General features: G+C 41.2%; 1 protein-coding gene across 1 annotated transcript; it reads left to right on the forward strand.

Annotated features, from left to right (window-relative positions):
• Positions 1 to 827: 827 nt before the first annotated feature.
• tbc1d25 (TBC1 domain family, member 25) lies at positions 828 to 12,903 on the forward strand. The gene is made up of 7 exons (XM_053317042.1): positions 828 to 959; positions 3,901 to 4,010; positions 4,111 to 4,265; positions 4,450 to 4,577; positions 4,690 to 4,878; positions 9,789 to 10,064; positions 10,346 to 12,903. The coding sequence occupies exons 1-7, from the start codon at positions 915 to 917 to the stop codon at positions 12,014 to 12,016; spliced, it is 2,574 nt and encodes an 857-aa protein (XP_053173017.1). The 5' UTR covers positions 828 to 914; the 3' UTR covers positions 12,017 to 12,903.
• Positions 12,904 to 14,581: the final 1,678 nt, after the last annotated feature.

The following is a 14,581-nucleotide window of genomic DNA, read 5'->3' on the forward strand; positions in this document are numbered from 1 at the left end:
TGCACAGGAGCTAAGGATGTCTTGTGTTGAAAATGTTTATTGAAGCTTGGCCAAGGAAAAGTATTATCAAAACACAGAGTGACTCCCGCTTTCCCCAAAACACCACAGACAGCCGCCCAGCATCTCAAAGCGAGATTTAAGATTAAATGCTGTTTCTATGATGACCTCAAGGCCCATGCCTGACCCTGTGTATCCCAATATGTGGCATATAAAACAGAAAATTCTCCAACACTCGAGGCATATTTTAAGACATTTGAAAATCCTCTGCCTTGAATAGTGTGTGTCTAATATTGTTTTTTCACAAAAAATACCATATTTAAATTCTTGTCAGCATCTCTTCTCTAATTGAAAAATCCAAAATCTCTATGAATGTGCAATTATTTTTTCATTTCATTAAGATGCCTTCTATATACTAAAAAGAGGTTAATTAGTGGACCTAGTTCATGAGGGAATTCATGAAATAAAAATGTATTTGTCCATATCTGTCGTAAACCCATCCTGTCCTGTTTGTCTCTCATTTCTTGAGGACAGACTGAAAATGTGTAAGCTTCGTAAGAGTAGACTTTATGGTAGAGCTGTTGTATTAAATATATTAGTTTGCACAGGTGTGGATAAAGAAGTGCTGAGTGAGTGTATGTGTGATTTTTACCAGTGTGGTCCATGTGGTGCTTTCAGGTGTTGGTGACTATATTACTTTGTCTAACTACTTATAGTTTATAGTGTGGTGAGCATGTGATGACCAGTAGATGGCGATAACGCAGTTTTAAACCTTTGTCAAATCAAAGCCGAGGAAGACGAAAAAACAGAGGAACTCGGTAGTGCTGCTATCTATGATGTTATTGATCACCATGTCGGTGTAGAAGGACAACAAAAACCCAGAAGAACCCGTCCTGTTCTAAAACGGAGTGTTTACGATGGCGGGAGAGGAGGAAAGGGGGGTGGTTCGAGTCAAAGTAAAGGTAGGAGGATCTTATGAGTAACAAACAGTCTGCCAACGTCAGCTCGTTAGCTAGCTGTCCTGCTGTCCTGTTTCCTCTACTGTGTATTTAATGTTTCCAGCTGTCTGTCACACACACTCTGGATTGTTTAACGTAGACACAGAATACACGGAACTCTGTCGGTAACCTAGAGCCGTGTGTTTGAGAGAGCGACTTCTACCTGCGCAATATCCATTGTGTTTACACCACCATTGTTTGTTTTCGCTGCAGTGTTTGACAGCAGCAGGTGCTAACGCTAACTGACCGTTAGACCTGTCATGTTATTAACACTTAAGAAAACAGTCGGCTACACCTGACACCTTGCTATTATCCATTAAGAATCATCATTAACTTTAACCCTTCATGTAGCAGCATCATACTGAACAGCCCAACATCCTCACAGCTGACGTCACCTGCCTGTTCAGCAAGCGCGTGTGTGTGTGTGTGTGTGTGTGTGCGTGCGTGCACAAGACACCGATGTTGGCTGGACATTCACACATTCGACGAGTTTCATTGTCAGTAGCGGTTGAGTGACATCGTGTAGTGAAATGACATCATTATAGAAAAAAAAGCTGTGCTGATGCTGCAGGTGACATGTTGACGTCACGGTAAGCGGTGCTGAAGCATAGCCAGAAAACATGACGAGATGTTAGGGACCGTCTGTAAAGGGGCCGCGTCTAGCCTTTTGGGGGCCCTATGAAAAATGTTGTCTCTCTCTGGTTCTTTCTCTCTTTCTCATTCTCTGTCTCTTTCTTTCTACACTTAAATCGGCATTATATTCCATATACATATAGATGAGACCAAAAGCTACTTTTTAACACATAAAAACATAATTTAAGGAACTTTACATCATTGTTAAAATAAAAACACATGCAAATTATAAATGCTTTTTTTTTTTTTTTTTTACTTAAACACAGTGTTTTGAATGAGAAATGTGTGGATATTATAAAATGATACTAATGATATTAAGATGACTTTCAAAGATAACTGAAGTAATATTTGTTGGGCCTAATTAAACTTAAAGGCCCAATCTGTTATCTAAATGTAAACTAAGGGACAATCCAACAAACAAAACTCAAAGCACAATATGGAAACCTGTTATAAAATGACCTACAGACTTTTGAATACAGGTAATACACAACAACTCAACTAACATGATGCTTCCTTAAGCTGTTGAGAGCTTGTTGACCATAGTAACTGTTGTAAACACAGCACTAAAACTGACAAAATGCTGATTCAACTACAAGTCGAACTTTTGTCTTGATTTGGCTTTAGGTTTAAGCAAATGTACTCCAAACAAATACACATAACACATAATTATCACTATGAAGATTAAAGCAGATCAGTTATCAGCATCATTATCCAAGGTTAAGTGCTTTTGACAGTACATAAAATATCTGTCAAAATGTTGATCTAGTGATGTCACTGTCAGACTTGCCTCAGCTGACGGCCTCTACCATCAAGTCAGTACATCAATATGTGAAAATCTGGGGTTGAGCATAGCTCAGCGGGTAGCGCACCCGCCCCATGTGTTGAGGCTATAGTCCTCGTTGCAGGCGACCCCGGTTCGAATCCCGAGCCGAGCGGTCTTATCCTGCGTGTCATTCCCCCTCTCTCTGCCTCCTGTTTCCTGTCTCTCTCCACTGTCCTGAACATTAAAGGCAAAAAAGCCCAAAAAATATACTTAAAAAAAAAAATATATGTGAAAATCTGCAGATGACTTTAAAATTGGTTTGTGAGCATGCATGAAGTGGTAAATAAAAGCTTAGGTAAACCCTAGTTTACCTCAGCCACACTGTCTACATGCTCCTTAATATAGATATATGTCATTTGCTTAAACTTAAAGCCACATCAAGACAACAGTTTGACTTATAGTTGAATCAGCATTTTGTCAGTTTTAGTGTTGTGTTTACAACAGTTACTGAGGTCAACAACCTCTTAACAGCTTAAGGAAGCATCATGTTAGTAGAATTGTTGTGTAGTGTTAGTACTTGTATTCAAATGTCTGTAAGTCCTTTTATAACAGGTGTTCATATTGTGCTTTGAGTTTTGTTTGTCAGATTGTCCTTAAGTTTACATGTGGATAACAGATTGTGCTATTTGCCAGATGAGTTTTTCATCTACATACAAGTTCCTTACACTTTACACTTACACACTCCTGCTTTTAGTGTGTTCATGTCTGTAATGATACAATGAAAGTTTGGGAGGAAGCCAGTCGGAGCCACAGTGATAGAAAGTTCACATGGTGACATTCATGTGACATGATGATCATTATGCTCTCCTGATGCCCCCTCTGGCATTTTGGGCCCTGTGCACAGTGTGTGATCATAGATGTATTATAAAAGCTAGACACTGGACTGAAAATGCGCCTTATTCAGTCCTGTAAGAATTGCTCGTCTAGCGCATATGCCAAAAAAAGTTTCTAGCCTTTCGGGGGTTTGCTTCCATGTTATGTGGCCCACTGAATATGCTCTCACTGGTCCTGCCCGCGAGTTCCCACTCGACACACAGACTTTACATTGTGATGATGTCACAGATTTTTAAATTGCTTTTCTTGGCTTGAGGAAACTTTTACAAATATAAAGCCTCCACATCTTACATTGGTGGTCTTTAGGGAAAATTATTTTTGGGCTGCAGGGTCTTCTTAGCTGCAATACTACAAGTGACCACTGGGAAAAACTGGCTACAAGTCTAAGCAGCAGCACTGTATCCAGCGCAGACATTTGTCCTTTTGGTCTATACATATTTAAAACCAACTGTATGTTCATCTCAGTCTACCTTTTGTATGCAAACATATAGTAGTACTATACAACTTTGTGGAGTTATATCATAGTATGTAAGTGAGACTCTGTTGTTGTCACCACCTCTCCATCATTTTTCGACACTCTGCAATTATGATATTTCATGATGTCATGTGTTTCAGAAATGTGACGGGGTGCTTCCTGTGGAGTTCCGTTCCTTTGCTGTTGATCCTCAGATAACATCGTTGGAGGTCCTGCAGCACATCCTCATCAGAGCCTTCGATTTGAACGGGTAAGAGTGATCAGCTGCTCTATACATGCGACGCTGGTTCTGATGGGAGTTGAAATATGGTCGTCTCAATATTCTGTGTTCATTTGTTCTCTCAAACCAGGAGGCGGAATTTTGGGATCAGTTACCTGTCTCGAGATCGGAGTGGTGCTGAAATATATTTGGGTCTGTTATCTGACTGGGATTTAGATGTTGCATTTGTCAGTGCAGCCAAGCCGTATCTACAGCTGAAGATGGACATAAAGCCGTCAGAAGACAGTAAGAACACAGTTTCCATATCCTTATCATGTCCATTGTGTATCTAAGTATAATTTATGTTCTGAGGGATATTTACAAAGTATGACAACAAAACCTTCAGATATATTAACTACAGAGTATAAAAGACAGGTTGTTTATGGCTTCTGGTACATTTACAAGTCTATTACTGTTTGTTCAACTGCAGGTCCTGTAATGGAGGACTGGGACATCATCAGCCCCAAAGATGTGATTGGCTCTGAGCAGCTTCTGTCAGACAAGACGAGGTCTTTGGCCTCTGCAGCTCTTCCCTTGACCCAGTCTTTTCTGTCCCAGGTGTCACTGCCTTCTTTAACTTCCTCACACTTTTTATTTTATTTTTTTAAATCTTTTCCTCTCTACAAGTCAGGGTCTTTAATAATCCTTGTGTTGTTTGACTTGTGTTCAGGTGGGCCGCACCCTGTCCAAAGTTCAACAGGTCTTCAGCTGGTCTTACGGGGAGGAGATCAAGCCTTTCAAGCCCCCCCTGACTGATGCTGAGTTTCACAGTTATCTCAATGGACAGGGTCAGCTGACACGACCTGAGGAGCTGAGACTGAGGATCTACCATGGTGGTGTAGAGCCTTCCCTGCGCAAGGTGCAGCACATGTATTTTTATAGCATTGCATACTAATGTCACATTCTGCAGACAGTAAACAGTGTTGGGAGTATGCTACATTTATTTGATAATGATTTGAGTTCTAGTTTTGATAACTAGCACAGTGTTTGAGCAAGTCAGTAGTCATTTGTCGTGAACAGCGATATAATTTGTGATTATTCAGAGTTTTCCCCAAGAAAATTAAACCCCTCCATCCCCACAGAAGAAAAAATTCTCTCTGTGTGCCAAATAATACCACATTCAGTCCGGATCACAAGTATTTGAACTTTTACACATGTTTTGTTCTTCAGGCTCGGAGCTTCAGCACATTTATTTTGAAATGAAACAATGGATACTAAATTAAAGTACTAAGTTTCAGCTTTAATTTGAACTGTGTGGGAACGCTTTTAACACATGGTGGGTTCAGGGGTTCAAAGGTAATTGGACAGATATACATAAAGTCGAACAGAATCATCATATGTAACATTTAATCTAAAATCCATTGCAATCAATGAGTGGCTGAAGTCTTGGACTCATAAGGGCCGTTTCCACTGCAGGAATTTCGGGGTAATTTTTATGGAGTCGTGACTGTTGGTGTGTCTCCAAAATGAGTCCCTTTCTTGGGGTATGTACTCCATTCGGCCCCGAAACATTCCTGGGTGGGGCTTGAGGTTGACTCGGTGCTGATTGGGTGTATTCAAAGTGGGATGTGACGTCAACAGAAAGCACCAAAATAAAACGATTAGCAACAGTTGAGACTGTTGCAGAATGATGACATCACCTCCAGAGTCTGGTGGGTCCTATCCATAGACATATATACGTAGACGCCGAATTGACTGCTGCTGCCGATTGGAGCGACGTGCTTACACGGTGGCAGAGCTGGTGACTCGGGCTTGCGACTCGTACTCGAGTCGCACTTAAGTCGCACTACACATTGACTTCAGACTCGACTCGGACTCGGCCTCAAAAGACTTCAGACTTGACTCGGACTCGAGGCTGGAGACTAGCAAATTACCATTATTTTCATGTTATCATTTATATTCTCATTATTTATTATCTGTCATTCGTCTTCTCTGTTTGCATTTGGGAAGTGATCTCTGGCTGTTAGGGATGGGCGTATCGATCCTGTGGTATCGATATAACGATACTCACACACTACTCATTTGGCATAGATTTCCTTAAACAAATATCGATATTTACTAACAAATAAGAATTGGGGGTGCATGCATCACTTTCAACTGTTTTAGATAGCTTACTTCAATTACTATGTGTCGAGACACCCCCGTACCTGGCAGCATATTGCGCTGGCCCCAGTGGCCCGTGTCACGTGACAAGGAAATTTGAGACATGAGCCACTCAGCCGACAGTGCACAGTGCACAGCCAACACGGATGCAAGTTATTTTTCACCAGTTGATGAAGTTACAGCAAGGTGCCAGGTGTGCACACAGCAGCAACACAACCAATTTAACCAAACACCTGAAGACCACACATCCCGAGAGCCACAGTGAGCTTGAGAAAAAACAAGCTGCTGAAAGACAAGTTCAGTCTCCTGCACCACCCACTGTCCACCAAAAGACCTTGCTGGAGAGTTTTCAAAAAGGCCAAGTGTATCCAGGTCCAGACAGCACTGTTACCTTTGCCAGTGTAGTGATAAAGACAACGCTTGTGTTGTGTCTGTTCCTGAATCTTTATGATCACAATCTAATTTTAACACAACATAGTTCAGGTGAAGAGGATATTTATATCCAGTATAGTCGAGTTGTTGATGACTTAAAACAGGCATTGGTTTTAGTAATGTTTACTGATATTTTGCCGAAGTAATTATGCAAAACGTATATGTGTGAATATACATTTATTTTCAGAAGTCTGAACACTTGATTAAGCCAGGTATGAAATCCTTATTTTATTATGTGAATAAGTAAGAGGCAAAAGCTTCTACAAAGAGGAATTAAGTCATCTTGATTTCCACACCATAAAAATACATTTACTGAAGTTGAACATTTCTGGCTCAGAGAAAATATGAGAAATACAATTTTTGGGGATTTTTCATCTTTGCATGACAGTTTTATTTTTCCATTGGAAAAAAACACTAAAATTGTGATGTTGTGATATTGGTTTTAATCTGTAACATGATTTTCATATTTGATTAATTATAATACTGTTTAACACAAACACAAAAAAATAACTGCAGCTTCTTGTGATTCAGATTCAGCCATATTGCAATTTGGATTATTTGACAGTTATTTGACAATATTTTGACTGGAAAAAATTGCCAAAAAGAAATTATCAGTATCGGTATCGATATCGATGAAATTGCAAGAAATCCTAAAAGTGTGGTATCGCCCGTCCCTACTGGCTTTGACTGAGGCTGACAGTAAACACCAACATCACGCATGCGCCGTGTGTACGTGCACATTTCGAGCAGAGCCCTACTACTGTATACTGTATTAGAAACTCTCTGACTTCAAGACAATGGCGAGTGAAAGAAGCCCAACAGGAGTCCCTTGGATTGTTACATTTGGCTACAATGCCTTCACACAGTCAGCCAACAAACGGACAGCAGTGTGCATAGTGTGCAACAAGAAGATTCAAGATTTTGGTTCAACCACTTCAAACTTTATCCGGCATCTGAAAACGCACCCAGACCGGTCAGTCACTTGCTAATGTGAAAGACATTAAAATTAGCAATTAGCTCTCAAACGAATATTAACGTTACATTCTTGCTGCTGGCCATATGATGTGACAGGCTGAGTCACCCAGTGGAGCGCCTACACATTTAATGCTTTATAAGAGTCATACCCAAGCAGCCTATTCTAGATATCAAGAAGGATATTTGTCACATATCGAGAGAGGGAGAGAGAAGAGAGAGAGAGAGAGAGAGAGAGAGAGAGAGAGAGAGAGAGAGAGAGAGAGAGAGAGAGAGAGAGAGAGAGAGAGAGAGAGAGAGAGAGAGAGAGAGAGAGAGAGAGAGAGAGAGAGAGAGAGAGAGAGAGAGAGAGAGAGAGAGAGAGAGAGAGAGAGAGAGAGAGAGAGAGAGAGAGAGAGAGAGAGAGAGAGAGAGAGAGAGATCATACTGTAATGACCATAACGGTCACAAGTCTACACTACGTCAACTCTCATGAACCAACAAAAATGAGCTGAGAACAAACCCACCGGCCCTTAAATCAACCTGAACCAACCAAGAAGATGCAAAATCTTAGTTAGCCTGACAAAATTATCCCACAGTTCATAATTTAAATAGGCTAGTTCAGTCCAGCACTTAAAACAACAGAAAACAAAACAGCACATCAGCCTTCTCTGACAGGCTTTAAGATACAATTTTGTTAAAGAAAATATTTATATTTTATTCAGGAATGTGAAAGAGGTTTTAAAGAACCAGTTTTTCATTTTTAAGTTAGTAAGTCAAATGAGTACAACTCATAATTTACTTGCACCATTGTGGGTGTGTTTTTTCATTTGTTGTTAAAATGCAAAATGCGTTCCTGTTATCAAAATACATTGTTGGTGCGATATATTTCTTTTATTGTATTTTACAGCATTGTTAAAAAAAACTCTTGTTAAAGAAAAATACAGTTATGAAATAGAAACAATCCTTTGTATTTTTTCCACATCACATTGCTGTAGATTCTAGTGAAACAATCATCAATACTGTCTTATATAGAGGATTTTACAGCTTATAGAATTTGAATTTGATTTAGTGTTTGCGAGAGACTTGAAACTTGACTTGGACTCTTAACCAGAGACTTGAGACTTGACTTGGACTTGACCCTCAAAGACTTGAGACTTGACTCAGACTCTCGCTCAAAGACTTGAGACTTGACTTGGACTTGCAAAAAATGACTTGTGAACACCTCTGCACGGTGGCCATCTTGGTACAGGGCCACTCACTCCTGTAGCGCGTTATGTCTATAGAGGAATGACGTGTTTGCACTATTAAAAAGTGATCATACATCGCTCAATTATAATAAAAAATAAATAAATAAATAAATAGAATTGCTCAATTGTCAACATATATTCACACAGGTTGTTTGTTACAAATGTCAGACAGATAGACAGACAGACAGATAGATAGATAGACACGTTTTTAACAAATCAAACCGTTTGGAAATCGGTCGAGATTTCAGTGAATAATTCTACTTTGAGATTGTGGAGCACCTCTTACCTCCATAGATATACATGCACTACTGCCTCTGCTAGCCCTGTACCAACATGGCGGCGCTTTAGGCATGCCTCTCCACAGTCAATGCGTGGTCTACGTATATATGTCTATGATCCTATCAAGGTCCTACTCTGTAGTGGAGACACAACAGCTGAGAGGACTGAGTGAGATGATGTTCCTGTAAAGTTCCCGCCTCCTAAATTTTACTCAGAACTTTTAATGGAAACAGGACTATAGACAGCAGCTGACACTTGGTATCTTATTTGGTGATGTTCCCTTAGACATTTACTGTTCACTGACTTGTCATGTTCTCTCTCTGTCTTTAGTCTGGTCTACAGCAAGTGGAATAGATAGACTCAGTCTGATAGCGATCAGGTGTTTGAGCTGTTCCTTTTTCTCCACACTTTCCTCTTTCCATCATTTTGATAGGGTAGATTTTACTTTCATCATTGCATAGATCTTTTGTTCCAGGACTGTACCGCTTTCTTTGTCTATGTGTTTAATTTTTTCCTACCAACTACCTTTTGATATCTCTCTGATAGATTTTTTGCTTTTTTCAGCTTTATTATTGCGTGGACACCTCTTTACTCCTCATATTAACAGACATTTGAACCCCTAAACGTTAGGCACTGTGCTAAATCATGCATTAATATGTTGAATTCTATATCATATCATATCATCTGTAGTTTATGAATTAATTAAGCTTAAATAATAATGGATTAACTTTAACATTGTCTGCTGTTGTTTCAGGTTGTTTGGCGGTATCTCCTTAATGTCTACCCTGATGGACTGAGTGGACAGGAAAGAATGGACTACATGAAGCGGAAGACCAGGGAGTATGACCAGCTGAAGAGTGAGTGGACGGCCCGTGCCAGCCAGGAAGACCTTGAATTCATCCGAGGGAACGTTCTCAAAGATGTCCTGAGGACGGATCGGGCCCACCCATACTACGCCGGCTCAGAGGACAGTCCACATCTGACTGCCCTCACAGATCTGCTCACCACATTCGCCATCACACATCCACAGGTGGGTTAGAGCTGTGGGCTCGTTCCTGTGTTGAGGGCTAAAAGCGTTCAAATCCAAATTAATTTACCAAATCTGTTAAAGAATATAATTAGGTTTTAATAAAAAAAAATAGGTTAAAATAGGCTAAAATAATTAGGTAACATTTACAACTAAAAAATAAAGATTCAGTTAAGATCTCATGTTCTCCATGCAGTAAAGAGCATACTGCAGCATGTGCGAAAGCTTCATCCTGCTTTTCTTTTCACACTGTACACTGTGTAACGTTGTTTGTTGTTTTTCAGATATCATACTGTCAAGGCATGAGTGACATTGCCTCCCCTATACTTGCAGTCATGGACAATGAAGCGCATGCCTTCATTTGCTTTTGTGGCATCATGAAACGCTTGGAGGGAAACTTCCGGCCCGACGGGCAGCTCATGTCTATTAAGTTCCAGCATCTAAAGCTGCTTCTGCAGTACTCAGATCCTGAATTTTACTCCTATCTGGTCTCCCGAGGAGCTGACGACCTCTTTTTCTGTTACCGCTGGCTACTTCTGGAGCTCAAGCGAGAGTTTGCGTTCGATGACGCTCTGAGGATGCTAGAGGTGACTTGGAGCTCCTTGCCTCCAGATCCTCCTGAAACCGAAGTGGAACTTCTGGGACCACCGCTAGAGTCGGATGAAACAATGGCACAATGCACAGACAATGACAAGACAGCTGAGAACTGCCTAGCAGACGATCAGGAACAAAAAGAGAAGCGGAGGCGACACATGCTGAGACCTTCAAGAGAAGAACCAGATGCCAGCAGGATCACTGTCACAGAAGAGAAAGAGGGGCAGAACATCAGCACTGGAAAGGAAAGCGAAGGCGCTGATTGTGATATCCCTCAAGTGACGGAAAAAGCTGATTTGCAGGCTCCTCCTTTTGAGAGACAAACTAGTTTTGGAGAGTTTAAATACTATACCGCCCGAAATGAAGATAGCTTTGACATGGAGCAACAACAGGGTGTGGTGGCTTCCAAATCAGTATCAAGCATCCCGTCGCGCCAGTCAACAATGGACAGTGAGGACGACCCAGAAGAAAGAACACCTCTCATAAAAAACTGTGAAAATGGTTTCTCTCCAATGTCATCACCTTCCCTGTTACCCAACGGCCTCCCAACGTGGAAAACTGGCTCCTCTACATCTTCAGCTTCACCTTCCAGCTGGCCAGGTGCTTCTCCAGACTCTCCTCCAAAATCCACAACCAATGGAAGAGAGGCCTTACCGAGAACTGTCCAAGAAGTCCTGTCCTCCTCTGCCCAAGTGCTCAGCAGTACCGGGATCAACTCGCCCATGACCCCCACTGTAAAAACATCTGTTGCATCTCCCTCCCCCACTCAGAACCGATCCCTACTCTCCTCACCCATTTTGTCTTTCGGAAGAGGCCCCTCGCTGCCGGGCAGCAGGGCGTCCTCCAACAACCTCTCTTCACCTGGCAACAAATCCCCCATCACCACAGCTAACACACCCAGTTCCACAAAAGCCGAGACCACCAGCATCAAACCGTGCTCCCTGCCACCTCCTCAAGAGTTCGGCAAAGGCAACCCCTTTATGCTGTTCCTGTGCCTGTCCATCCTGCTGGAGCACCGAGACCACATCATCAAGAACAGCCTGGATTACAATGAGTTAGCCATGCACTTTGATCGCCTTGTGCGGCGCCACAACCTGAGCAGGGTGCTACAAAGAGCCAAGGCCTTATTTGCAGACTACTTGCAAAGTGAAGTATGGGACTCAGAGGAAGGGGACGAGGTTAGCTCGGACTCCCCAACGACAGCCTCGGCTGCCCTTCACTCCCCTTCTTCAACCATCTCTGCCCGACCCATTTACAGCCCTTTAGTGTTGCCTCAGGCATCATCTCCGAACTCAACCTATAACCTCGCAACCACCATCTCCTCCCCGACAGCTGAAGTTTCCCTTTCTCCTATGTCCTGATTCCATCATATATCACCGGCTTCCCATCCTCAGTGAACTTGTCAGTAGACAGTTTGTGGCCCTTTGGAGGCGTGGATGTTTTTATTGACGGCTCCTACATCAAATCAGCTGTTAATTACCTTTTCATTCTGTGTATGCTTGAATACAAAAAATCTTTATGCCTGTAGTCAACATAATATTTAATTTTTTTCTTCAACTCTTTGAAAGTTACGCCTTTTACATTGTCTGTAATCGAAGAGATGAAAGAGCCGCCTGCATGTAATGCTGAACCCTGTGACGCAGGTGTTTGACAGTTTTTGCCGGAACCAACAAAAGTTTTGCCGCTTAGTGCATTAAACCTGTGTTGCCCTCCTCATTACCTTTGTTTACAAGCTTCAGTTATGTCCAGAAGTGTCTTAACTAAAAGCACTACAGCTGCATTAGTTACAAGAATAAAGGGAAAAATCCAGACTGTAGATTTGTTTGAAGTCAAGGCTTAAATTGATCCTGCTCATGAAGTACGACTGAAAGGACTTTAACACAAACAAGACATCTTAACCAAGAAGCAAATTAGGACAAAACGGACAAAAACTGTACCTACCCAACCTGCCTGACCTTTAAACTTAAAGGATAAGGCTGTCAATTTTCTATATTTGTCTTATTGTCATCGAATCTCATGTTTGGATCCATACTAACAATACACTGATCTACTAATAAGTACTGTGTGTGTATCCCAACCCTGATATATCTTATTACTTTCTGTCATATTGCTCCATTGTTGCCCAAAAACTACTAAAACCACGTTAATAGTCCACATCACTGCATCTTACATGGAACTACTCTCAAGAGACTGAAAACATAATGCTGCTCTGATCACACACAGGAATAAGATATGTCTGAGTTTGAATACACACACAATACTTGTTAGTAGATTAGTTCATAGTTGGTATGGATCCAGCCTTAGAAAAATATATAAAGTAGTCAGATTCATCCTATAAAGGGATTTATGTAGGCTAAATGTTTTGACACAAGACAGAAATCCACTAGGGTTTATGTCTGAGCACACCCTGAGGAAATAACCCTGATGATGTCATAGTGATGTCATCAGAAAGCCTTCATTACAAGCTGGTGGTGCTGTGTTTGTGAAAGGCTTGGAGGGTCCAACAAAGAGATCCCATTGAGTTACTTGATAATAAGTGTAGTCCAGTATTCTGAGCTACACCCAACATGTGGCCCATACATTCCACCACATAGATTCCCATTCATACCATGTATGTTATATTTGTGGATGAACCGAAATTAATTCACGTGTCCTTTTTTTTTGCTATCTTTTCTTGTTGCCATGTTATTTTTTGCCATTCTGCTGTCTGTTGAAAGCAATTTACTGCACGTTTAATTTTGTTTTAGTGTCTTACTGCTTCTGTAAAAAGGCTGTTATGTGATTCCCGTTTTTTTCAGTCATAGTCTGCAGTTGATAACGTATGACAAAAAGCTCGTTCGAGATGAGCCAGGCCTGTGCAGAATCAATCACTGGCCAGTTAGATTTCTGCCTGACTTGATCCTGAACTCACTCTGATGTCATGCACGCAGGCAACAATAACCTCACGTAATCAAAGCGGCTGTAGTGTGTAGAGGCAGGAGCCGCAGCTGCTCTCCGCCGACTGCAAGACCTCAGGGCATGATGGGAAAGGTCCGGCGGACACCTGATCAAAAAGCTGATTGGCTCACATTTTTTTTGTTAAATTGTAAACATCGGGCATACACGGCACAGCTCGTCTCAACCGAGCCTGTTGACACGGTGATGCAGGCATGTGTGACAGGTGTTCTAAGCAATATTCAAATTTGCAACATCAGAGATTTAGGGTCAGTGCAATGAGTGTGTATCAGTCATATGTTCACAGGGAGATTTAACATTAGATATATAATTCCTGTACAGTCACAGATGTGTTGTTTTTTTAACTGTGACTCAGCCAATCACAATTGAGGACTTCTAATACCAGTTTTCTGAAGTCTGATACCTTGAGGAACAAAGGACTCTACTTTTGGTTTCAGTTATTCATGATATAAAGTCTCACATCAGATCACTGTTACATAACAACAGCCTCCATTATTGAAACAGCTTATCATCCTTTTTTTCTTTATTTATATGAAACAGTGACATCACGATGCAGAACGGGGATGCAGCACCACTCTGCTGAACACTGTCTGCATTCATACATTGAAACTCTAATAGTGGTAAAATAAGTACTGTACATTATTCATTATTATTCATGCGTTGGTGTGAGATGTATTATTTGAGCACTTGGTTGGTGCTGTTTCCCAAAGACTCTCTTCTGTTTTCTGTGTTATAATTTTCAAAGGAATCATAGAAATGTGTCTAAATGAGGCTTATCTAATGACAGCGTTGATATTTTCTTTGTTTGGCTGTTGATAAGAAGGTGGTAGTATCTCAGTCTCAGTTTTAACCGTTGATTCTCCAGCGTGACGCTGCATGATACAGCACATATATACAAATATATATATGCCTATGTGCAACCTTATGGCGGAAAAGTGCCTCACACGTTTGAATTAGTAGCTTTGATTTAT

Source organism: Scomber japonicus, chromosome 4 (genome assembly GCF_027409825.1).
Source record: "Scomber japonicus isolate fScoJap1 chromosome 4, fScoJap1.pri, whole genome shotgun sequence".
In the NCBI taxonomy this organism is placed as follows: Eukaryota; Metazoa; Chordata; class Actinopteri; order Scombriformes; family Scombridae; genus Scomber; species Scomber japonicus.